Source organism: Staurois parvus, unplaced genomic scaffold (assembly GCF_062004578.1).
Source record: "Staurois parvus isolate SC_StPar_1 unplaced genomic scaffold, SC_StPar_1.0 ptg000243l, whole genome shotgun sequence".
In the NCBI taxonomy this organism is placed as follows: Eukaryota; Metazoa; Chordata; class Amphibia; order Anura; family Ranidae; genus Staurois; species Staurois parvus.
In genome coordinates this window covers 402,939-427,834 of record NW_028318039.1, presented here as the reverse complement: position 1 = coordinate 427,834, position 24,896 = coordinate 402,939, and the positions used below count along the sequence as shown (strand labels likewise).

Sequence of the window (24,896 nt, the reverse complement as noted above, 5' to 3'; positions counted from 1 at the left end):
GGACACAGCTCGGATCGGATTCCCTTACAGACATAGCCTTGATCTGCAGTTTGTAGCTGGCTAACGCACCTGTGCTGCCATTCAGATCTGGGAATTTCACAGGTCAGAACTGCAACATAGCAGCCAGCTATACACTATGCAGACTGAGGCTGTGTCTGTAAGGGATCCAATCTAAGCTATGTACTGTGTGGGGAGGAGGAGATCTGTTGAGTGACCTGTGTGTAGCGCAGGCAATGCTGGGACAAGGTCATCTAGCGCCTTGCGTGAAGATGACAAACTGCACCTCTGAAGTGTAAACATCCTGTCTCGGCATAAATTCCTCCGCATCTAAAAAAAAAAGACTGCACTAATTAGTAGACTCTCCCCCTAAGCATAAATTCCATCTGCAAGCTAAAATTCTTTTACACAAAAATGTGAAAATCCCCCTCCTCCCAGGTTCAAATCCACCCTCCCAGTACAAATATTTGCCCTCCAATCCTGCCTTCCAGCTCAAATCCCACACCAATTCCCCCCTCCTAGCACAAATCTCCATCACCCCCCAAACATTAACCCTCCTAGCACACATTATCTTTCTTCTGGTTTAGACATTAATGGCTGTGTGTTGAGTTATTTTGAGGGGCAGCAAATTTACACTGTTATACAAGCTGTACACTCACTACTTTACATTGTAGCAAAGTGTCATTTCTTCAGTGTTGTCACATGAAAAGATATAATAAAATATTTACAAAATTGTGAGGGGTGTACTCACTTCTGTGAGATACTGTATTTGAATGTAGGTGGTGTGTAATGAAAGTGAAGGGAATTTGAATACTTTAAGGATACACTTGTGTGTGTATGTACACACATATATACACACACACACTCACCAGCCACTGTATTAGGTGCACCTGTTCATTTGCTTGGTAACACAAATTGCTAATCAGCCAAACACATGGCAGCAACTCAATGCATTTAAGCATCTAGATGTGGTGAAGATGACTTGCTGAAGTTCAAACTGAGCATCAGAATGGGGAAGAAAGAGTAATTTAAGTGACTTTGAATGTTGCATGGTTGTTGGTGCCAGATGGGCTGCTCCGAGTATTTCAAAAACATCTGATCTACTGGGTTTTTCATTCACAACCATATCCAGGGTGTACAGAGAATGGTCTGAAAAAGGGAAAATATCCAGTGAGTGGCGATTGTGTAGACGAAAATACCTTGTTGTCAGAGGTCAGAAGGGAATAGGCAGACTGGTTTGAGATGATAGAAAACCAACAGTTACTCAAATAACCACTTGTTACAACCAAGATAAGCAGAATACCATCTCTAAACACACAACACGATGAACCTTGAAGCAGATGGGCTACAGCAGAAGATAACACCAGGTGCCACTCCTGTCAGCTAAGAACAGGAAATGGAGACTACAATTCATACAGGCACACCAAAATTGGACAACAGAAGTTTAGTAAAACATTGCCTGGTCTGATGAGTCTCGATTTCAGCTGCAACATTCAGATGGTAGGGTCAGAATTTGGAGTAAACAACATGAAAGCATGGATCATACTTGCATCAATGGTTCATGGATGTGCAGCTAACAAATCTGCAGCAACTGAGTGATGTTATCATGTCAATATGGACCAAAATCTGAGGAATGTTTTCAACACCTTGTTGAACCTATGCCATGAAAAATTAAGGCAGTTCTGAAGGCAAAAGGGGGTCCAACCAACGTATTGGGACACCCCTCCAAATCATTGGATTCAGGTGTTCCGATCACCTCCATGACTGCAGGTGTGTAAAGTCAAGCACCTAGACATGCAGACTGCTTCTTCAAACATTTGTGAAAGAATGGGTTGCTCTCAGGAGCTCAGTGAATTCAAGCATGGTACCATGATAGGTTGCAACCTGTGCAATAAGCCCATCTGTGAAATTTCCTTGCTACTAAATATTCCACAGTCAACTGTTAATGGTATTATAACAGAGTGGAAACAACTGGGAACAACAGCAACTCAGCCACGAAGTGGTAGGCCACGTAAAATGACAGAGAGGGGGCAGCGAATGCCGAAGCACACAGTGCGCAGAAGTTGCCAACTGTCTGCAGCCAAAAGCTAAAGACATCCAAACTTCATGTGACCTTCAGATTAGCATAAGAGTAGTGTGTAGAAAGCTTCATGGAAGGGATTTCCATTGCAGAGAAGCTGCATCCAAGCCTTCCATCACCAAGTGCAATGCAAAGCATCAGATGCAGTGGTGTAAAGCATGCCACCACTGGATTCTATAGCAGTGGAGACATTTTCTCTGGAGTGATGAATCACACTTCTCTGTCTGGCAATCCGATGGACATGTCTGGGTTTGGCAGTTGCCAGTAGAACAGTACTTGCCTGACTGCATTCTGCCAAGTGTAAATTTGGTGGAGGAGGGATTATGGGTGTGGGGTTGTTTTTCAGGAGTTGGGCTTAGCCCTTTATTTCCAGTGAAGGGAACTCCTAAAGCATCAGCATATCAAGACATTTTGGACAATTTCATGAGCCCAACCTTGTGGGAACAGTTTGGAGATGGCCCCTTCCTGTTCCAACATGACTGCGTACCAGTGCACAAAGCAAGATCCATAGAGACATGGATGAGCGAGGCTAGCGTGGAGGAATTTAACAGTCCTGACCTCAACCTGATAGAACACCTTTGGGATGAATGTCGCCCGACATTATTGCCTAACCTCACAAATGCACTTCTGGAAGAATGGCCTGCAAAGAGTGGGTCAAGCTCAATATTGAACCCTACAGATTAAGACTGACGCCATTAAAGTTCATGTGCGTGTAAAGGCAGGCATCCCAATACTTTTGGCAACACAGTGTGTGTGTGTGTGTGTGTGTGTGTGTGTGTGTGTGTATGTATATATATATATATATATATATATATATATATTTATTATGAAACACTTTAGGATTCTGCCACGTCAGTCCACCTTTGTACAAGTTGACCCCTTCTTCTACACTTTGATGTGAAAACGCACTGCTAACTACCGCTAAAGATCTACACGCCTAAGGGCCCACTCACACTTATGCATGAGTTATTGTATGTATTTTCATTCTTTTAGGTGCTTTGAATTCAAGCAATGTATTTTGAACAGACTAAGCACAAAAAAATGCACCTATTTTGGGACATGTAAAGTTGATTTTTGTATACTTTATGTGCACTGGAGTGCCTTTACACATGAATATCAGCACACTGAAGTGTATATATACCTGTATGTTAAAGTGCAAGACATGTGTAAATCCAGTCTTTAAGGGCTTAAATTATTATGATGTACAAGGAAGTCTAGTCATGAAAATATTTTGTTGCTATGCACCTTTGGCTCTAATTTAGATTCAAGTCTTATGAAGATTATCGGGCAACAAAATCGAGAAAGCTTTTTTTCGTTTTAAACAATATAATGAATGGCGAAGAACAATGACAAGCCTTCCAAATACGCTAAATGCAGCCAGGATATATAACCAAAAAGTTAAATAAACAGAACACAATATTGGCAACAAAACAATTATTAACTGTGAAAGAGACACACATTAATGAACTATAAAATGAGAATTAATCCCATCACTCTGCTAGTAGCTGGATAAGCACCTGTAAGGGCAGACAGCTGGAAATGCATGGAAGTAGAAGACCTGCGCACATAGATAAAGCCAAATCGCAGCAGTTATTAAGTGAGCTGAAAAAATAGTCAAAATACAGTCAGTCATATCATTATAAATGTAAAATGCTACTGATGAACACTAGTCTTCACTCCATTACATGGCTCTCCACCTGTACAAGACTGATACATCAAGTAAAATCTTGCATCAATTGCTACTTATGAGCTACAGTCTTGTATAAGTTAAGAGGATTCAAGAGTATTTTATATGGTAATGTTAAAGGAAGCTATTACTATTTCCTTTTGAAAATGCTAGTTGGCTGGCTTTCTCTGACTTCAATATTTTCTGAGATATTTAAAAATTATGTAGAAGGGTGAGTTGGACTTAGTCAAATCTCCTGATCTTCTAGGTCAGCATCTTGGAAAATACAAAAAGTTATTTTTTATATATTATACAATGAAACTATTATTAGATTGGGTTTTCAGAAAGTTAGGTGACACTTTCACTGAAGTCTATGGCTTAGAGCAAGCAGGGAGGTACTTCCAGGTATGGAATAGCACAAGATTCACTCTCCTTCTCTTATAATGCAGTGTTGGGTGCTTCAGTGGCTAATCTCTGCAATGTGGGGGCTTGGAGAGGGTCCTTAGCCTTGTCTAAGTTGCAACCAGACAAAACATAGTGGCTACAGCAAATATTTTTTGTACTTTGCTCCAATGGACAAACATGGTAGCAGGGGTGGGAAGCAGGAATTCCATGAGTGAGCCCTGTTAGTTTACTTGTCATTTGTAAAATGCAACTTAACTTTAAGGGGCAGGAAAACTAGTTAAAGAAAAAAAAATAATCAAAAGCACATCATTAATACAATAGCTGCGCCCATCAAACTTAACCTCACCTCACCCTAACCTAAACTGATATGATAACATGCAAGCTAAAGAGGGCGAATCTTTAACATTGACTTGAGCATGCTTTAAATGTCACTTTTCAAAAATATGTTATACTGTTAACTGGTTAAAAAAATAAAAGTTACAGTTCACAGCATAATGATATTATGACATGTAGAGAAACCATACGCTTCTAGCAAGGTCCCAGTCTGGTATCTTAATGCTGATGACAGTCTACAGTGAGAGGGATGCGGTTTTGGTTAGCAGTATATAGTAAGTGGTGCTAGCAGGAACATTGTGCTTCTAAGCACTGAAAGGTACCTGTAGAAGAGGTGACAGTTTTGATAAGAACACAATATTGCTAAAAACAGTAGCTCATATTAGGAATGAGAAAAACAACAGCAGTCACATGAACACTCTACTGCTGCGTAACTGATGGAAAATGTGTACAGGAACACAGACAGCAATGAAAGGAAGTGTTGGCAATGTTCATATACCTGCTGGAGGTCATTTATTTTCATAGCACTCATTTCCATGTACTATCCACTGCTCAGCAGCAAGTCCTTCTCATTGCTCTTGCTCACCAATTTCTGTGTATAAGTGTACAGCCATTGCTCAACAGTACAATGTCAATATTCATTTATCGACTAAAAATTCACATACAGTCAGGTCCATAAATATTGGGACATCGACACAATTCTAACATTTTTGGCTCTATACACCACAACAATGGATTTGAAATGAAACGAACAAGATGTGCTTTAACTGCAGACTGTCAGCTTTAATTTGAGGGAATTTACATCCAAATCAGGTGAACGGTGTAGGAATTACAACAGTTTGCATATGTGCCTCCCATTTGTTAAGGGACCAAAAGTAATGGGACAGAATAATAATCATAAAATCAAACTTTCACTTTTTAATACTTGGTTGCAAATCCTTTGCAGTCAATTACAGCCTGAAGTCTGGAACGCATAGACATCACCAGATGCTGGGTTTCGTCCCTGGTGATGCTCTGCCAGGCCTCTACTGCAACTGTCTTCAGTTCCTGCTTGTTCTTGGGACATTTTCCCTTCAGTTTTTTCTTCAGCAAGTGAAATGCATGCTCAATCGGATTCAGGTCAGGTGATTGACTTGGCCATTGCATAACATTCCACTTCTTTCCCTTAAAAAACTCTTTGGTTGCTTTTGCAGTATGCTTTGGGACATTGTCCATCTGCACTGTGAAGCGGCGTCCAATGAGTTCTGAAGCATTTGGCTGAATATGAGCAGATAATATTGCCCGAAACACTTCAGAATTCATCCTGCTGCTTTTGTCAGCAGTCACATCATCAATAAATACAAGAGAACCAGTTCCATTGGCAGTCATACATGCCCACGCCATGACACTACCACCCCCATGCTTCACTGATGAGGAGGTATGCTTAGGATCATGAGCAGTTCCTTTCCTTCTCCATGCTCTTCTCTTTCCATCACTCTGGTACAAGTTGATCTTGGTCTCATCTGTCCATAGGATGTTGTTCCAGAACTGTGAAGGCTTTTTTAGATGTCGTTTGGCAAACTCTAATCTGGCCTTCCTGTTTTTGAGGCTCACCAATGGTTTACATCTTGTGGTGAACCCTCTGTATTCACTCTGGTGAAGTCTTCTCTTGATTGTTGACTTTGACACACATACACCTACCTCCTGGAGAGTGTTCTTGATCTGGCCAACTGTTGTGAAGGGTGTTTTCTTCACCAGGGAAAGAATTCTTCAGTCATCCACCACAGTTGTTTTCCGTGGTCTTCCGGGTATTTTGGTGTTGCTGAGCTCACCGATGCATTCCTTCTTTTTAAGAATGTTCCAAACAGTTGTGTTGGCCACGCCTAATGTTTTTGCTATCACTCTGATGGGTTTTTTTCAGCCTAATGATGGCTTGCTTCACTGATAGTGACAGCTCTTTGGATCTCATCTTGAGAGTTGACAGCAACAGATTCCAAATGCAAACTTGAAATGAACTCTGGACCTTTTATCTGCTTATTGTAATTGGGATAATGAGGAAATAACACACACCTGGCTATGGAACAGCTGAGAAGCCAATTGTCCCATTACTTTTGGTCCCTTAACAAGTGGGAGGCACATATGCAAACTGTTGTAATTCCTACACTGTTCACCTGATTTGGATGTAAATACCCTCAAATTAAAGCTGACAGTCTGCAGTTAAAGCACATCTTGTTTGTTTCATTTCAAATCCATTGTGGTGGTATATAGAGCCAAAAATTTTAGAATTGTGTCGATGTCCCAATATTTATGGACCTGACTGTATATCTTCAGTTGCTTTTACAGATGATGTTTATCAACACATCCCATGCAAGGGCACAGCATCATCCTGCATGACCTACAATAACAGCCCTCCAAGGCTCCAGTTCTTTCACCTATTCCATGCCTGCATACTGTGCAATGACCTTGTACCAAGCCAATGCTTTCCCATTCACCTTTCCTTCTATCTCTGTTGCACCAATGTTCTTTGTCCCTGGCTGTCTCCTCTTTGTGGTAGCTATGTTTTAGGAATGTAACATAGCATGTCATAATACTGAACATGTACCGACACCTTAAACTGACAGACCAGAATAGGGCACTACTCCCATATTCTTGCAGACTATAGGTCAGGGGCGGACTGACAACTCATGGGGCCCCCTTGCAACAGGGGATCATGGGGCCTCTGTGTCCTTGCCCAAACTCAAAAAAGCCTATGAAAAAGGTACCAGGGGCATCTCATGGGGCCCCCTACTGACCCCGGGCCCTCGGGCAGTGTCAGTTTCCAAATGGTTAGTCCGCCTTTGCTATAGGTAGATGGTGCGCCACTGTATGTCCTACCTGTCATGGACTTGGGGCTGAAGGAGAACCAATGTCTGGAGAATTCTGTGTTTTATTGTGTTTTCAAGTTATCTAGAAAGAACTACCTTTGTAACACATGGCTTCCTATATATAATGTATTCCTATGTTGGTGCCGGACTGTCTGGGAAGGGCATTGTCTATGATAATGTGATTAGCTCTAATCTGATAGTTTTCTGTAAAAATTCAGGGTTTTTCTCTAATGAAGCAGATCTTGTTTACTCCAAAACTGGTGTTGTCTACTTCTTTGGGGATAGCTACAGCTATAGTCACTTGCCTCTGGTTCCAGAGCTTAGGAAGCAGCTTCTTGGTGGAGATACACAGTTGGGGTGTCAGGAGTATGTCGCAATGCTTTATTGGACATGAATGAGCTACTGCAGTGTGGTGTGCGGAATGGACAGAAGTAAGATGTAAGAAGTAAGGCTGCTAGGGTGGAAGGAGGACATAAAAGTTGGAGAAGGAGGCTTGCTGGGGTAGATGCATGCATATATGCCACAATTGTTACTAAATACTGTATACATATTACAAAAGGTTAAAGAAACTAGAAGATAAAACAAAATTTGGACTGTACACCATATCTGTGGCAATCTTCACTAGATGCAGATAATATGAAACAAAATTGTGTGCTTCTGTACCTTGGATTACTCACATTTAACTGATCAGTGTTATCCAATGCAGCTTTGCCACAACACCCTGTTCTATTTACATTATGGAGTACTTTATCTTTTGTTAAAACTGCATATAAACCAGAAGAAATCACTAACATTTCGGATTAAACCATTTATATTTCAAAGCCTCTGTATTTTCCTTACAACATTTACAATCTGTGACATCAATAGCAGGAAACACTGCTTACCTGACATCCTTTTCCAGCTTTGAGATTTGGTCCTTCAACAGGTCTATTTGTGTATCCCTCTGGCGCACAGACTCAATAAGGTACTGATATGGCTGGTGAACATGACCTAATAAGGAGTTGGTTCTTTCCAGCTATGAAAAAAGAAGCAATACAACAAAATTTGAAATAAGCACAAAAAAAGGACATTACCTTCTAATGGTGTACTATGCAAATAGAAAAACCAAGATGGATTTTTAGGAATCTATTTCTGAAAGAAAAACTATGTAATATTGTATTTTTCAGTTAATAGTCTAGTTTGGCATACATTTTAGCAGTTCATATAAAAACAACAGCACAAACCAGACGATTCTGATGCAATTATTATCATAGACTAAGCATAGATTGAGAGAAAATCATCACATCAGAAGAAAGTAACAGCTGGAATGTCAATTAGAACTTACATTTGGGTGACAAGTGATGAGCGAATGTTGGGTGTAACACTCTATGGGTATTCTCACCTGGTCTGTAATTTTAGGGTATTATGTATACTGGGGTTCTCACTGTTACTGAAGGGATGAAACCCCCGAAACCCTCCCTTATTGCCAGTTTTAGAATACAGCTATCACATTCCAGGGCAATCTATAATTCAATGCCTCAGTTTTATTTTGGAGATCACAAGTTCTCAAATGATACCAGATATATAGTATTACACACAGAGAAAAAATACACCATGAAAAAACCATAACAAATGACAAAGTATATATGCTGGCCCAATGCATAGTTTAATTTGATAGATCTGTTGAAGGAATCCTTCTTCCAAGATCAATATTTTCTTTGACTCTAAGTTGCAAGAGGTAGACAGGTTTCCTGAATTTCTACTTATCCAAAATGAGAAACCAGAGGGCAGAAATTGACTATTGTTTCTACCCTTAAAAGAGATATATGAACATAAAAAAAGAAAAAATTATACTCACCTAGGTGGATGCAAAATCAATCAGATGCTCCATCTGTCCCCTTCCCCCACGGCTCTGCAGTTAGAACTGAGTAATCAGACTCCACTGATCATTTAGTTCTCCCCTCTGCTCTAAGCAGAGAGAGGTGACTGTCAGTCTCTGGCTCTCTGCTCTGCCCTTCCAGCGCTCACTGGAGTGCTGAGCTCCAAAGGGGGTGGGAGAGGCTGGCTCAGGCTCTCAGAAGATCATTGAGAGGCCGAGCCAGATGCCAATCCAGGCTTCTGGGTGGGTTCCAACCATATGGTTGGGAATCTTTTTAGAACCAGAACAGGCTGAGTGACGTCAGCCAACTTTGAACTTTAGCCTGCTGTCAGCTGAAAACGGGTCACAGGAGTGCAAAATGAACTGCACTTGAGACCTATAGGAGAAGTAAAGACAAAATAGCTTTGGCTATACTTCTCCTTTAAACAAAAAATAATTGTAGTAGACAGGGGTGTGGTGATGGGAGGATGGAGTCCAGGAACACAGTCTATTAAGTGTGCCTTCAGAATTACAAGGTAAGAAGGCTTTATCAGGTTGCCGTGCACCCAATACAGTCATCTTTTCTGTCAGAATTGTGTATCCCGTTTATCACTTTTTCCCGATTACATGGTACATGAGAGATAGGCTGCCATTGACATTTTATTGAAATATTGCAAACAGGGTGGTGTCTAAACCCAGGCAATAGTTAAGCTTGTTTGCAGACTGTAGTAAAATTTAGTTGTTAGCAATAATGCATTCATAATATAATTTTGAAAGGGGTGGGATAGGTTAACATTCTTAAAGGCATTCTGACATCTTGAATAAAACAAAGGCCGGACATACTGCAATAGGAATAATCATTTACAGTAGTAGTAAAGACATTGACGACACATTATGGTAGTGCTATCAAATGAAGATGTCTGACTATTTGAAAAAATTCAGTTGTTCCAAGTTGCAACATATTTTTCACATCACCTTTTCGTTTCAGTTCAAATCACGGTCAAAAAGGAGTTTAAAAGGGCCAACTGAAAATGTTTTTAAGATACTGAGCACACTATACACAGCATGGCTGAAGAGCTTTTCTCCTTATCTACAAGGATGTGCAGATAACTACAAGAGTCATTAATTTTACCTCTAATATAGGTGTGATTTGTTAATGTGTAGTAAAGTGAATTCTTCCTAAAAAAGCTCAAATGTAGAATCAACATTTAGGCAGAATTTATCATGCAATGTGCAGTGTGGTTCATTTTTAATTACATGGTCCATGCAGAAAGAGGTGTAGCAGCCTGAGTGGCTGAATACCTGCAGTTCCACAGTCCTGTGGTGTCAGATGTATGCCCTGGAACCCATTTGTGTGGGTCCCGTGGGTTGTCCATGAGTTCCTGGGAAAGACAGCTGAGCGGGTGTGGAGCAGGAAGGAGCGTGGAATGGTGGTATAACAACAAACGCTTTTTGATCTCTTTGTAATATAAGGATCATATTACAGGGTAAGGAGTTTGGCTATCTTTTCTGGTGGTGGTGGTGACTGGATTGATTTGAACACATCCTGGCTCTTTTGTTTTCACAAGAACTTTTGTGGACCTTTTATCACTTTATTATTTTGCATATAAAAATAACTTTTCTGGGACTTAATTTTTGTGCCATGTCCAAGTTCTCTAAATAATTCTATTTTCTTTACTTTCAGTGACACTCCTACCAATATCCAACAGCTTATTGCAGGGTGTAGTCTTAGAACGCCACGGCTGTGGCCTACATAAACAATTGAGGGGTACTAAAAGTTAGGCAGCCATAAAGGAAGCAAGCCTGGTTCTCTCCTGGGAACACCAAATGTCGACACCATGACCTCCATATTCAACAAAGAGCTGGATAAGTTTATGGCCAGGTCCAGGGGTCCCCTAACCTTTGCTGTGGATGTCCTGGTGACTCCTTAGTTCCAGTTCAGACTGGTGTATACATTCACTATAATGAAGATTTACTCTTGATAGCCCTGCAAAAGAGAGGAAGAATGGATTCCTGTGATCTTCATCACTCTAAATTGGCCTAATGGAACTGTGTACACAGACACTTGGCAGAGGAGCCTTGACATCTGCCAATCAGGTCAGACCTCCTGTCACAGGGCCCTCTGTTACACCGTACTTCTCAGTCACTAGCTTTATTGGCATGGCAGTTAAAACCCATGTTCTACAGGATAGGAGCATCACTGCCTCCATTGCTGAATCCAACTCTTGTAGGACTACACACTAGTGGACTCCTTTCAACCAAGTATGTGGCTGTGGAAAAGAACTGACTGCATCAGTGATGATTTAGGTTTGCCACATTACAGGGGGTGCGTACTTTTGCAAGCAGTTATTTTGTGTGTGTGTTATTTGTCAACAATGTAAAATACATTGCAGGTATCTGTTTGTTGTATATTTCAGTTGATCAAATTAGAACACTTTTTATATTCAGATAGAAATATTGTGCCTTTCAGTCCACGTTTAGATTTCAGGACCAACTACTGAACAAAGAAACAACCTATGCAAGGGACAGATTTTAAAATACCTGGATATAATTACACAACTGGTTAATCAAGTCACATTTTTTCTATAAATGCTAGATATGGGTTATAACTGGAGGGCAATATTTCTTCTGATCTCAAATATATATTTCATTACAAATAGAAGACACTGAAAAATTTGAGGTAGGCATGCAACACAACAATATGTCAACTCAAAAACCATAAATTGTAACTCCAGACTGAAAAGGTATTTGATGTGATGAGCTCACCTACCTCCAATGACACTTTTGCTGTTTGTTCTTTCTGTTGCTCTAAGTCCTTTGTTAAGGAAGTATTGTGTCTTTCAAGCTGCAAAAGTCTTCTTGCCAGGTGAACACTGATGTCAAATATACAAGGAAAAAACAGGATTACATATATTATGGTACACATCTTAATATATAAACCAAAAAAAGATAAACCGTTTTCATTTACTAAAATCAGAAGGAAGAGAATGTATGGGTGTATCCCATCTCATACAGTATGTCTTTCATTATATCTCCCCTTCACCACCCATCCCCCCTTTACTAGTATCGATAGCTCAATTTCTTTGTATTTATTTTGATAAATAAGGAACGACCACACTGCTGTACTGACTTCTGTATATATTGCTTTACCTATCATAAGAAGACAGTTTAGCAAATACAAAATAAATAAAATTGTGTTGATTCATTTCATTGGTCAGAATAACAATTTATTCTGGCCATTGAAATCAAATAACACTCAAGCACTAAACGTGACTTCAGGAGCGTTTAGATGCGTTTACATGCGTCAAGCGTTTTTTCTGCTGCTCTTGGATGCACTTGCCCCTGGTTTTCTGCAAAAACGCTGCTACCAGTAGGAAGACATCTAGGAAGACGCTTTTTAACATAACAGTGTGCATGAGGACTAAAAGTTTTTGTAAGAGAAAAAAGATGGATAAAGCTGATTTCTGCCCTTTTAGGGTGCTAAGAGCTAAATCCTGGAGAAGACCTGTTTGCAGGACACCATAATGTCAGGCATACAGTAATCCCTGGGACTAAATTGACTGTGCTCACAGCAGGCGAAGTACGATTTTCAGGTGTGGTAAAAAATCTTTCTAGAGGAAGCTTTTTTTTGCTTTTAGCAAGGTAAGAATCACTGACTCCGAAACACTTCTGTCCCTTAAAACCTTGGGTTTCAATAGTCATGCTATTAAAGTCAGAGACTTTGAAGTATGTCTGTGTACCAGGTTCATCTGGACCAGTTCGGTGCCAGTAGAAACACCATCTTCCACTCTTCCTCTATTTTGTAGAGCAAGTCAAGCTAAAATGCTTAGTGGAGGGAAGGCATAGATTAACCTGAACTGAAACCAGGGAATACCTACAGCATGTGAGGCAAGAGATTAAGCATCCCTGGTTCTGGCGGAAAACAGAAGCAGTTTGTTATTGTATCTAGAGGCTAGGATAAATACATCTGAGGCTAAAAAAACAAAAAAAAAAAAACAGAGGCTACAAATGCAGTATTTTTTCTCCCGTGTGCAAGAAGCATAATAAACACATCTTTATAGATGTATCTATTAAGGTGACAGTCAGCAAATGACATTTTTTCTTTTCTACTGGTATTAAACATGTTTCTAATCTCTATATTACAGTGATCTACTATCCACAGGTAAAAAGAAGAGGAGTCAGTAATAAGGCACACCTTAGAACAACTTTTAACCGCCTCCTGCCCACCATATAAGGTAATGACGGGTGCAAGGCGGTTCTTTTGTTCTGGGAGGACATCATATGACGTCCTCCCATTCTAACCGCTCACGCGCGGTGATCAGTGGTGCGCTGTGTCCCTCAGAGACACAGTGGATCACCGATCAACAGAAAGAGCCGAAGATGTCGGCTCGGTCACGTGATCAGCTGTGTCCAATCACAGCTGATCACATGTAAATAGGTAAATGCCGGTTATCGGCATTTCTCTCCTCACGAGCTGTCACGCTGACAGCTCGAGAGGAGAGCCGGTAATCGGCTTTACTCAGAGGGGACATCTACACTGATCATCAGGACACTAATGATCAGTGTGCCCTGATGATCTGTGTAGCCCCATCAGTGCCAGCTGTCAGTGCCAATCAATGCCACATATCAGTGCCTATCAGTGCACATCAATGTCACATATCAGTGCCCATCCGAGTTACCTTTCGGTGTTACCTATCAGTGCCACCTTTCAATGCCAGTCAGTGCTACCTATCAGTGCCAGTTAGTGCCGCCTATCAGTGCCCGTCAGTGCTGACTATCAGTGCCATATATGAGTGCTGCCTTTCAGTGCCCAGTGATGCCTGTCAATGTCCATCAGTGCCACCTACCAGTGCCTCCTCATCAGTGCCACCTATCAGTGTCCATCACTGCAGCCTCATTAGCGCACATCAGTGAAGGAAAAAAATCACTTATTTACAAAATTTTATAACAAAAACTAAGAAAAAACATTTTTTTTTCCTTAAATTTCAGTGGTTTTTGGTTTGTTTAGCAAAAAATAAAAAACCCAGAGGTGATTAAATACCACCAAAAGAAAGCTCTGTCTCAAAAAAAAAAAGATAAAAATTTCATATGGGTACAGTGTTGCATGACCGCGCAATTGTCATTCAAAGTGTGACAGTGCTGAAAGCTGGAAATTGGCCTGGGCAGGAAGGGGGTATAAGTGTCCTGTAGGCGAGTGGCTAATATGATTGTAAATCACACACTGTATCAAATTTGTCCTGGAAGTGTATAGGAAAAAACAAAAAACAAAAAATGATTCATATACATATTAGTTTTTCTCATAAAAATTTTAATGTCCCTGCCACAATCCTACAGCTACCCATTAAAGCATATGTGAACCCTCACCTTGTAAAACAACCCAATCAGTTCAAAATAGAAATAAAAGGCAAAACATTTTATTTTTATAGGTGATCACATACCCCTTTTTCTCAGCTGTATAAGAAGCTGAGGGAGGAGAAACAGCAGAACACTAATCTTCCCAGTGAATAGCTGTGCAGGGGTGGGGGTGTCAGAAGAAGCTAGAGAACTGAAAACGCTGTGCTTTCATGCATAGTGTGATCAGTTTTTAATAGGAAAGCAGAGGAACTGGTAGGAACACCAGGTTTTTCACACAAAGGAAGCAATACAAAGAGAGCAAGATACTTTTTCATACAAGTACACATACATACAAACACATATCAGGATTATGAAATGTTGGGTTGACATATTCTTTAACACAGGAATCAATTTAGTCAGAAGCCAGTTTTCCCTTATAGTGTGCTTTTTAATTGTGAAAAGAAAACACCAGGAGAAGGTCCATGCAAAAACAAGAATATGCAGACTCCATGTAGACTGGTTGTACTTCACACATAAAGCGGGTGCTACAAGCCAGCACACTAACTGCTGCACCACCATGCCCCACAATGAAAACCTAGGCTGTGAGTTATCGCATATTCCTTTTTTTTAAATTATATTTGAAACAAAGAATTGCTGTTTCAACCAGGGATCTGTTCAGTGTAACAAAAATACCCTATTTTAGAAAGTGAACCTGCTGGATCGTTTAAAACTGCTTTATGAAGGAACTGACATTGTGGATATACAAACATTTTCACAACATCTTTATTTGCATACTTATAAACACACATCACATCCCTCATATGGAAATGCATGAAGCCGCTAATGGGCTGCTAACGCACTGGGCATTGATGTGTAGGATAAGTTGCCTAATCTACATTCTGAAGACATGGAGCCATTTTAGGCTGTTTGGACAAAACTCCTGAAGTAAAAGATATGTGCTGACAACTTTGCTGTCAGATCTCCTAAAGCTGTTAGTTTTGGGTGTTTGGTGTTCCCCTACATTTAATTTTGCACCTGCACACATGTCTAAGAATAAATATTCTTTAGTAGTAATCTACAAAGAAAAAATTATACAATGTCCATTAGAGCAGCTTTTTTCAACCAGGGTGTCTTTAGGTTTCTTCAGGGGTGCCTTGACAAAATGCTTAAAATTGCCCAAACACTGTACACAAGCCAACAGGTGGATGAAGCCCATCTTTCGGTTACACAAAGCCAAGGGTTTTCATTGTGCACTATTACAACCTTCTAGTCGCAGGCGTCCTGACAACCAATGATGTCATCAGTTGTTAAGGAGGATGTTGGACAACTGCACAGCATCCTTGTTTGTCACTATCTGTTAGCACTGGGGGGGTAGTCACATTAGCTGAGTCAGGGAGAAGAGAAACATTGGAATACTAGTCAGGACCAGTGTGAAAAGGTGTATTTGTTGTGGAAGAATAAATTACCTCTAATGTTGAGTGTCCTACATGTTTGGATGTTGTTGCATTATATAAAACTATTAGTTTAGTTTTTTTATATTTTAGAATGGGGTGCCTTGAGATTGTGCATCTTTTTAAAGGGTGCGTTGACTAAAAAAAAGTTGAGAAACACTGCATTAGAGTGCGCCTCAATACACTGTAAAATGTAGTGCTCATGTAAGACTTCTTATTTTGAAGATACAGATTTAGCATGATTACACATGCTTGAAGGCTTTAGTCTCTTACAAAAGACACTGTACAATAGACAGGCAAAAACGCAGGAACACGTGAGAAAAACATTTTTAGACAATATTTTAGTTCTGCTGAGACAATCATAATGACATGTGACACACACACAGGCAGTGAACGCGAACACAAAGATGTTTCCGGCTCATTTACACATATGATAAATAACCAGGTGTCCACAGTAAATCACAGGAAAACCTTTTTTTAAAGTAGAATTGTGGTAAGCTTTAAGAGTGTAAAGTCATCATTGACTTTAATACAAAGAAGGCATATAGGTTTTTAGGATAAGTACTATTGTGTTGACAAATGTTTTACATTTTTTAAGTGCCACTGTATGCAATAGGATGTTCACTTTTATGATACAGCCACAATGAAGAACTGAATGTCATAAACAGGGTTATCAACACAACAAAAAGCTATGTGCAAAGAGGAGAAACCTACAACTACATAAAATTCATCTAATTGCTTTAAAGTAATATGGAGAACACACTCATATTGCTGCCAACAGCAAACATATTTAGAGATATCAACTAATTACTTTTAAAGGTATATCAGCCACTTGGGATGCAGTCCTGATACAAAACTAAGTAACACCCCATGTTATCTGGTAATCTAACCCCTTCAAGGTTAAAGCGAGGGAGAACCCATCATTCATCCTCTCCTCCTCCATTCACAGAACACATTGTGGGACAACAATAGTATGAGTTCTGTGAATGTTGGAAGGGCCGGCAAAGAGGAGAAACCTACAACTACATAATATTCATCTAATTGCTGAAGGTTATTACATTTGTAAAAAAGAGGCAGTTATAAGATCTACCATAAATCAACACAGGCCCATTTCTTCCTTACAAATAAAACAAGATTTCTCTTTCATTAGGTCTGTCTTATGCTGTCCGATTCTCACTACATTCAAGTAACAGAAAAGGGCAATCTACCCCAAGATCTTGTAAAATGCTACCCATCCCTACTTTGTTGCAATACATGTAGAATGCAAGTGTTCACACTGGAATTTGAGCAGGAATAAAGGTAGAAGTCTAAGCTTCAGTACCACATTCCTGTGATTCCTACCGTCAGTTTTCAAACAAGTTAGGAAACTAGTGCATGGGAACGAACCAGCGAGTTTTCCCCATTGGGTTACAAAAAACATTACTGGCTAACTAAACCTTGAATCCACGAGAAATTATTTTGTATGGGTTAACTTCTCTTTTAACCAAAAGTAGAGTTGGGGGGGTAAAATTAAAGTAGACTTTTGGAGGTAGCTGGATCCTTTAAAGTAATATGCAGAATACACTTATATCGCTGCCAACAGCAAACATATTCAGAGATAGTACTAATTATTTTTAAGGTATATCAGACACTTGGGATACAGTCCTGATACAAAACTAAGTAACACCCCATGTTATCTGGTACTCCAACCCCTTCAAGGTTAGAGCAAGGGAGAACCCGTCATTCATCCTCTCCTCCTCCATTCACAGAACACATTGTGGGACAATAATAGTATGAGTTCTGTGAATAGTGAAGGGGCCGGCCTGTAGTGGGTGAACAGCGTAAGCCCTTCACACTCACAGCCACTTCTGTTAATCCCTGAAGCATAAGAAGATTATCACTGTGGTCAATATTCGGTGACATGACGGGAGGATTTTTCCATGAAGCAGCAGCCTGCAGGACATGGGAAATACACCATTACAGGTAAACAATTAAAGTGTATGCATAGCGAAAAAGGTTTTTTTTTATAATTTTCTGTTAAGCTTTATATAAAGTGGTAAAAAGGTTAAAACCCCTGTAAATTTTTATTGCTGTGCCCCAGCTAAGTATATGTATCCTCTCTGCTTGACCTGGGGACCACTGTCACAAGGACAGAAATTCAGATTTTAGAGATATCAACAGAACAAGAGGTGAGAATGAATATTTGAAAGAGGACACCTGTTCTGATGACAAACAATGAAAAGCGTAATCATGCAGATATTTCCCCTCATTCCCTGTTGCTTCTCCAGGACAGGAAGTGAGGGTAGATCTCCCTAATGGGATACAGGAAGCAACAAAATAAAGTGGCAGGGGTCTCTATACACAGCTAAAAGAAAAAAATGTTTGGGTTACACATGCACTTTATCCCTAAACCCTAGCAAAATATACTATAAAAAAAATCCTTTTTTTTTTTTTTCTTTTTTTTTTTAAAAACTACACACCTTGTGGAACAATGCTGTTCTATATTGTCTCTCTTTGCTATTCATCAAATAAATAACAGTATTCAAAACAATGCTTTGTCACATTCTCTCTTTTGCCAATCAGAATGATCTGTCATTGGATGCCACACAGATTGGCTTCCAGCAATCTCTCCTGGACTGAGAGTCTTAATATTGCCAGTTTTCCAGCAGGGGACAGTGAAAGAGCAGTGATCTTGACTGAAAGACAAGCAGAGGGTTTATTGTTTACTGCTGGAATGTGATCTATATTGAGATCTTCACTACATGGCACAAGAAAAAGGACAATACATGTGTTATAGTACATGTCTTAAGACACCTGTTAGTAAGTATCTAGCCATGGCAAGAGGTTCAATTTGTCCAGATTTGGTTTCTTTGCAACTAAAGCCACAAAACCTTTACAGAACAAACACATTTCACAACTATTATGAAGGTGTACAAAGCAAACTAAGAAAAGGGGCTTAAATGTTAACCATTATGTCAAGAAGTGAACATTAAGCACAGTATGTATCTTCACTTCATTTGCTTTGAAAAGCTTAATAATGAATGGTAATGACAGGAGGTGAAATGTCGGGACAAGAAATTTACAACCAGAAAATCTTGTTTTGTTCTTTCAAGATGAGCCTTGAGTGAAATAAAAACATTACATTGATACCTTTCAAGTTTCATCAAGTCGGTGAAATTAAAGTTATTAAGACCAACCTGTCTTTAGTTTTCAGTTGTATAATGCAGGAAACAAGTGAAACATGTAAATTACAAAAAAGCAATGAAACTTAATTGAAAGCAAACATGTAACATAAAAAACTGTTAAAATGAAGTAAGATTGATACAAATAGAAAAAGATTGTCTAGAACATGTGTAAGACTTGTCATATAAAAACAGATGTCATATAACATGTCAAAACGTTAAAGTACAATAAACCCTAAGTGAATGACATTTAGTTTGTTGAGTTTGCTGTGTATCATAAACTACCATCTTTTAAATAAAATTCTTGTTTTCACTTTTAGATCTCAGTGCCGCTGATCAGTTGATAAACCTTTTTAAAGCTACTTTCTATAAAAATGTCTAAAGCCGGCCATAGATTAATCAAATTTCGGACAATTCAGCAGGGAGCGCCTGAGATTCGATCCATCTATGGGCAGGTTGACTGTACCAAAGTTGATCCATCTATCAACTTGGGTACAACCAGCCTGTCAGATTTTCAGCATGGGATTATTTCCAGCAGCTAAAGCCACTAGCAGTAATCAATGTATTATCCCGGAAGAGACGGCTCCCCGGTCCCCACACCGGGAGAACACAACAGCTCCGGGGTGGGATTCCCCCACTATTACTGGCTGTGCTGATGGGGGAATCAAATGATTTTCTTTCCTGAAAAAAAGTAATGTTTTTGTACAATTCTTTGCTTTTCAGTGTTCAATGACAAGTTTTGCAAATTGCACACACAGCCATTTTTTCTACTTTGAAAGAGAATATGTATGTTTAAATACATAGACCAAGCTTATACTTTAATTGTCAAAAATACCTATTGTTTGCATTGTTATTACAATGTTGAGGGTATAAATGAATGTGGAATCAGCTTGGTGTAGGGTTCAATACTAATTAAACACTTAAAAGGATCATGTTATGTGTGCTATTACTGCTAAAGAGCAAAATACTCCATAAAAGCCGATACTCCATTTTATATACACTTCCCAGTCCAAAGTGCTTATCTATGCAATATAAATGTGCATTGTTATAACAGTGCTCTACAATGTGCAGAAAATACCAATCCCCTGTAAACCAGTAAACCCTGCTCAAAAAGCAATAGTCATATACAAACAACTCATCATTTGAAAACAAATGTAAAATTAAACAGTAAAAAAAAGTCCAATAAAAATTAAAGTTCCAGTGTCACAATAATCCATTTGTGAAAATAAAGTGACTTGTGCAAATAAATATAAATATATATATATATATATATATATATATATATATATATATATTCCTCACTGCTGGATCCACTCTGTGCAGGTCTGCAGCAGTTAGAAAGTGGGTACTCTCAGCTCTGTTTGTCCCAACGATCCGTTTGGCCGGTATTCTTCCCGTTAAGACTCTTCAATGATGCATGCGTGTGAGAAGGAGATATAAACCAGGAGGCAGCTTCCTATAGCGTAATACTGTATTTATTCAAAATTTCAAAACCAAGTAAAATCCACTTACGGAATATGGATGCTTGCATCTATACAAGCTAAAAGAACATTGCTATTTCCTATCACCATCTGCATTCCATACACCAGAAGTTCGGAAGCAGAAATGCATGCATCCTTGGAGAGTATTAACAAGAAGAATACCAGAAAAATAGACCGTTGGGACAAACTGAGCTGAGAGCACCCACGTTTGTGGGTTACAAGATACGAGGACCTACCTAAAACCTATCCAATTAATCTGAATCCATTCAAGCATACCTTGCACCAGAAGGTTGTTGGTAGACCTAAAGGCGATTGGACAGTCAGATTGTAATATGTGTGGTGATCTTAAAAGGACAAATCTACACTTCCACATGTGCTCTCTATTCCTGAGTCACAACTCTGAATCTTTAAAAAAAAAAAACACTAAAATAAAATCGAACTATCAACAAACGATGTTTTATCTAAAGTAGACAAAATAAAATGAGCAAGAAGAGCTGTCTCATGGTGGCTGAAATAATAATAGCATACTGATGACAAATACTCTTAAAGAAAGGTTTTTGTGGACACAAAGTTGGCATTAACGTATGTACACTGCTGATTGTTTTATGCAGTTAGTGGTTCATTTTGAATGGGAACAACTAGATTATAAATCTGCCTTTCTGATAAGGTAATGCACTTTTCTGCAATAAGGGCAAAGTTCATTTCTTTTTTTTTACCTTTTTTTCCTCCAAACTTAATTTATAATATACACAAGATATAATGCAGAAAAAATGATAGTCATACAATGAGAGGTTCTCAAAACTAAGCCCAGGTCAAAACAAGAAAGAGACAAGGGTTTCATTTTCACTATATTACATATGTACATTAAGGTACATGGCTGATAGTAGGTATCATGAAATGACAAAGCCAAACAAATGGTGCAAAGTAGATGTTGGAGTACAGACACCAAGCATAGGGATATGCTGTCTTCTCAAGAATTCGCTTAAAACCCAAGGAGCAATAGGTAAACATGAGTGGGGGACAGGGATAATTGAAAATGAGGGAAAAAGCTGGTGGTATCTCGCCCCTGGAAGGCGAAGGGTGTAGGGGGCTATAGGCAAGTACAGCGTCAGACTATAAAACGTAGACTACAACTAGTGGGATCCTTGTGACTGCAAACTCATTAGGGAGTCGAGCCTAATCAGCCCAGGAGGGTCGAAGAAGGAAGAAGGAAAAAAAAGAAAAAAAAGGTGGAGGCATGTGTGGTTTTATTTTTTTTTTTTGGGGGGGGGGGGGGGGGGGGAGAGGGAGCCAAGAAGGCCCTCCAGCAAGAGGAGCCAGCTGAAGTTAATTTCTATTATCAGATCTTCCATTTTTCACAGATGAGGCTTATCATGATTGTGCAGTTCCCGAATTCTCATATCAGTCTTAATGGTTTTGTGATTCAAAGGATTTACTCTTTGTGAGACTTATTATTTATAATCTCTTAGAAGTGTGAACTTCTAAGAGGTTTTCTGAAAATGTTTAGGTAAATGGTGACAGGATAATATTCAAATTAGAGAGGGCAATATGATGATCATGGCTTTTTTACTACTTCTGTCATCTCTGCATGGAAACCCTACATTAATGAGGTGCAAGATGAAAGAGCTTGAGTATTCTTTTCTTTGTCCTAGATGTCTTGCTTAAGTAGGCTTTCCTCTAACACATGATTTGGTTCAGTGTAAAGCTGCAAGGTTATTGGACTGATCAGATTTGCAAACTCAAATACTTTTTCTATAGTACAAGCTTACTGTGGATCTGCATGCATATGCACATAAAAATTGCAAAGCACAAGATTTTGTGGATTGCACTACATATGGACACACTTACAGTTAGGTCCAGATATATTTGGGCACAGGCACAATTTTCATACTTTTGGCTCTGTATGCCACCAGAATAAATTAAAACGAAACAATCCAAATGAATTTGAAGTGCAAACTTTCAGCTTTAATTCAAGGGGTTGAACATAAATATCAAGTACAAATTTTAGGAACTGCAACCATATTTATACACAGTCCCTCCATTTTCAGGGGCTCAAATGTAATTGGACAAATGCATATAATCATAAATAAAATGTTCATTTTTAATATTTTGTTGAGAATCCTATACTGGCAATGACTGCCTGAAGTCTGGAACCCATGGACATTACCAAAGACTGGGTTTCCTCCTTCCTGATGCTTTGCCAGGCTCTAACTGCAGCTGTCTCCAGTTGTTCTTTGTTTGCGGGTCTTTTTGTCTTTAGTTTTGCCTTCAGCAAGTGAAATGCATGCTCAATTGGGTTGTGAGATCAGGTGATTGACTCGGCCATTGCAGAATATTTGACTTTTCCTTCAAAAGCTCCTGGGTTGCTATTGCAGTGTGTTTGGATCATTGTTCATCTGTACTGTGAAGCGCCGTCCAATCAACTTTGCTGCATCTGGCTGACAGTATATCTCTAAACACTGCAGAATTAATCCGGCTGCTTCTGTCACATCATCAATATACACCAATGACTCAGTGCCACTGGAAGCCATGCATGCCCATGCCATCACACTGCCAATGTTTTACAAATGACGTGCTTTGCATCATTAGCTTGTCCAAGCCTTCTCCACACTTTTTTCTTCCCGTCATTCTTGTACAGATTAATCTTAGTTTTATCCGTCCAAAGAACGCTTTTCCAGAACTGGTCTGGCTGTTTTAGATGTTTTTTGTCAAAGTCTAATCTGACATTTTTTTCAGGCTTATGAATGGTCTGCACCTTGTGGTGAACCCACTGTATTTGCTCTCGTGAAGTCTTCTCTTGATTGTAGACTTTGACAATGATACGCCCACCTCCTGGAGAGTGTCCTTCACTTGTCTGGATGTTGTAAATGGGTTTTTCTTTATCATAGAGAGGATCCTGCGATCATACACCACTGTTGTCTTCCGTGGATGTCCATGCCTTTTTATGTTGCTGAGCTCACCAGTGCATTCTTCTTCCCTCAGAATGTACCAAACTGCTGATTTAGCCACTCCTAATGTTGCTGCTATCTCTCTGATGGAATTTTTTCATATTTGAGGCCTTACAATGGCCTGTTTCACTTGCATGGACAGCTCCTTTGAACACATGATGTAGGTTCACAGCAATAGATTCCAAATGCAAATACCACACTTAGAATCAACTCCAGACCTTTTACCTGCTTAATTGATGAAGAAATAACGAAGGAGTAGCCCACACCTGGACCTAACTGTATATTGCACATTTTATGACCTGGCACTAAAGTGCATTATTTGAGGTTACAAATAATATACATTTCTGGGTTGTTACATATATGGTTCTTATGGTGTCTGTAAAAGTACCTTACTTGCACCTGCACCTAACTACATTGTTCATCAATCTTAGAGATCGAGCTGTAAGTTCGTTCTCTGGATAAACATTTTACGTATTTTAAGTTAATATTGTTTATAATATAGCGACATGAAGTTATTTGATCCAGGCGCCTGTTTTTACATAAATGGAGGTAAAGATCAGCTAAAAAAAAAAAAAATCACTTACTGATTTTTTTTTGCATTGACTGGACATCCATCCTTTTAGATAGCATCACAAAACCAACTGTAGAGAAATAACATAACAAGGCGGAGAACGTGTGCTCTATGAGGAATGCTACATGGCACCATGCATTAGTAACTTCTGAATTAGCGAACAAAAACCTGATGATGGACATATGAAGAAGATGACTGGCAATGAGTCCAGAAAGGTCTAGTACAAACAGTAAAACCAGTATGGCTGCAACAGAGCAAACACATTCTGAATGTTGCATGCTTCCGAATGACAAGTTCATTCAGGCTAAAATGTGGTTGTGCAAGGCACAAAAATGGATGGGAAAGAGATAAAAAAAAAAAAAAAAGGCAAAGACTGTTCTGTATTTTTGCAGTCTTATGAGGCATAATTAAGTTTGTGATGAGAGGAGTGCTAGAATGTGTCTTCTGATATGGTGCATTTTCTCTTTTTGGAATATGTGCTATTAGAATACAGACATTTTTCTCCACATAGCAAGATACAGTTATAACTTTAAATTATAAACAGTATGGGAATAAGAGGAATAACTGAATTTTTGTACTTCCTGTCAAATCAATTTTTTAGAGTTTATTGAAGGACACAGGAATTTAGAGACTTATGTTATACTGCTGCCTACAGGAGGGTTTGGACACTGGCAAACAAAAAACAGTGCCAGACAGTATAGCCGTTACCACCATCAGCATCCCCAATTTTGTGAAAAGCACTACCTAGGAGGATGACCATAGATACAGAAGGATGGGAACTATTCATCA

The 24,896-nt window shown here is 39.3% G+C and overlaps 1 protein-coding gene across 2 annotated transcripts in view; it reads right to left on the bottom strand.

The window, feature by feature from the left end:
- PIBF1 (progesterone immunomodulatory binding factor 1) overlaps positions 1–24,896 on the bottom strand; it is a 230,838-nt gene that overhangs the window by 69,722 nt on the left and 136,220 nt on the right. For both annotated transcript variants that reach the window (XM_089680363.1, XM_089680364.1), the window contains exons 14-15: positions 11,932–12,034; positions 8,209–8,339 (exon numbers count right to left, since the gene is read on the bottom strand). In XM_089680363.1, the coding sequence (XP_089536489.1) occupies positions 8,209–8,339; positions 11,932–12,034 (234 nt within the window). The remainder of the gene's footprint in view (positions 1–8,208; positions 8,340–11,931; positions 12,035–24,896) is intronic.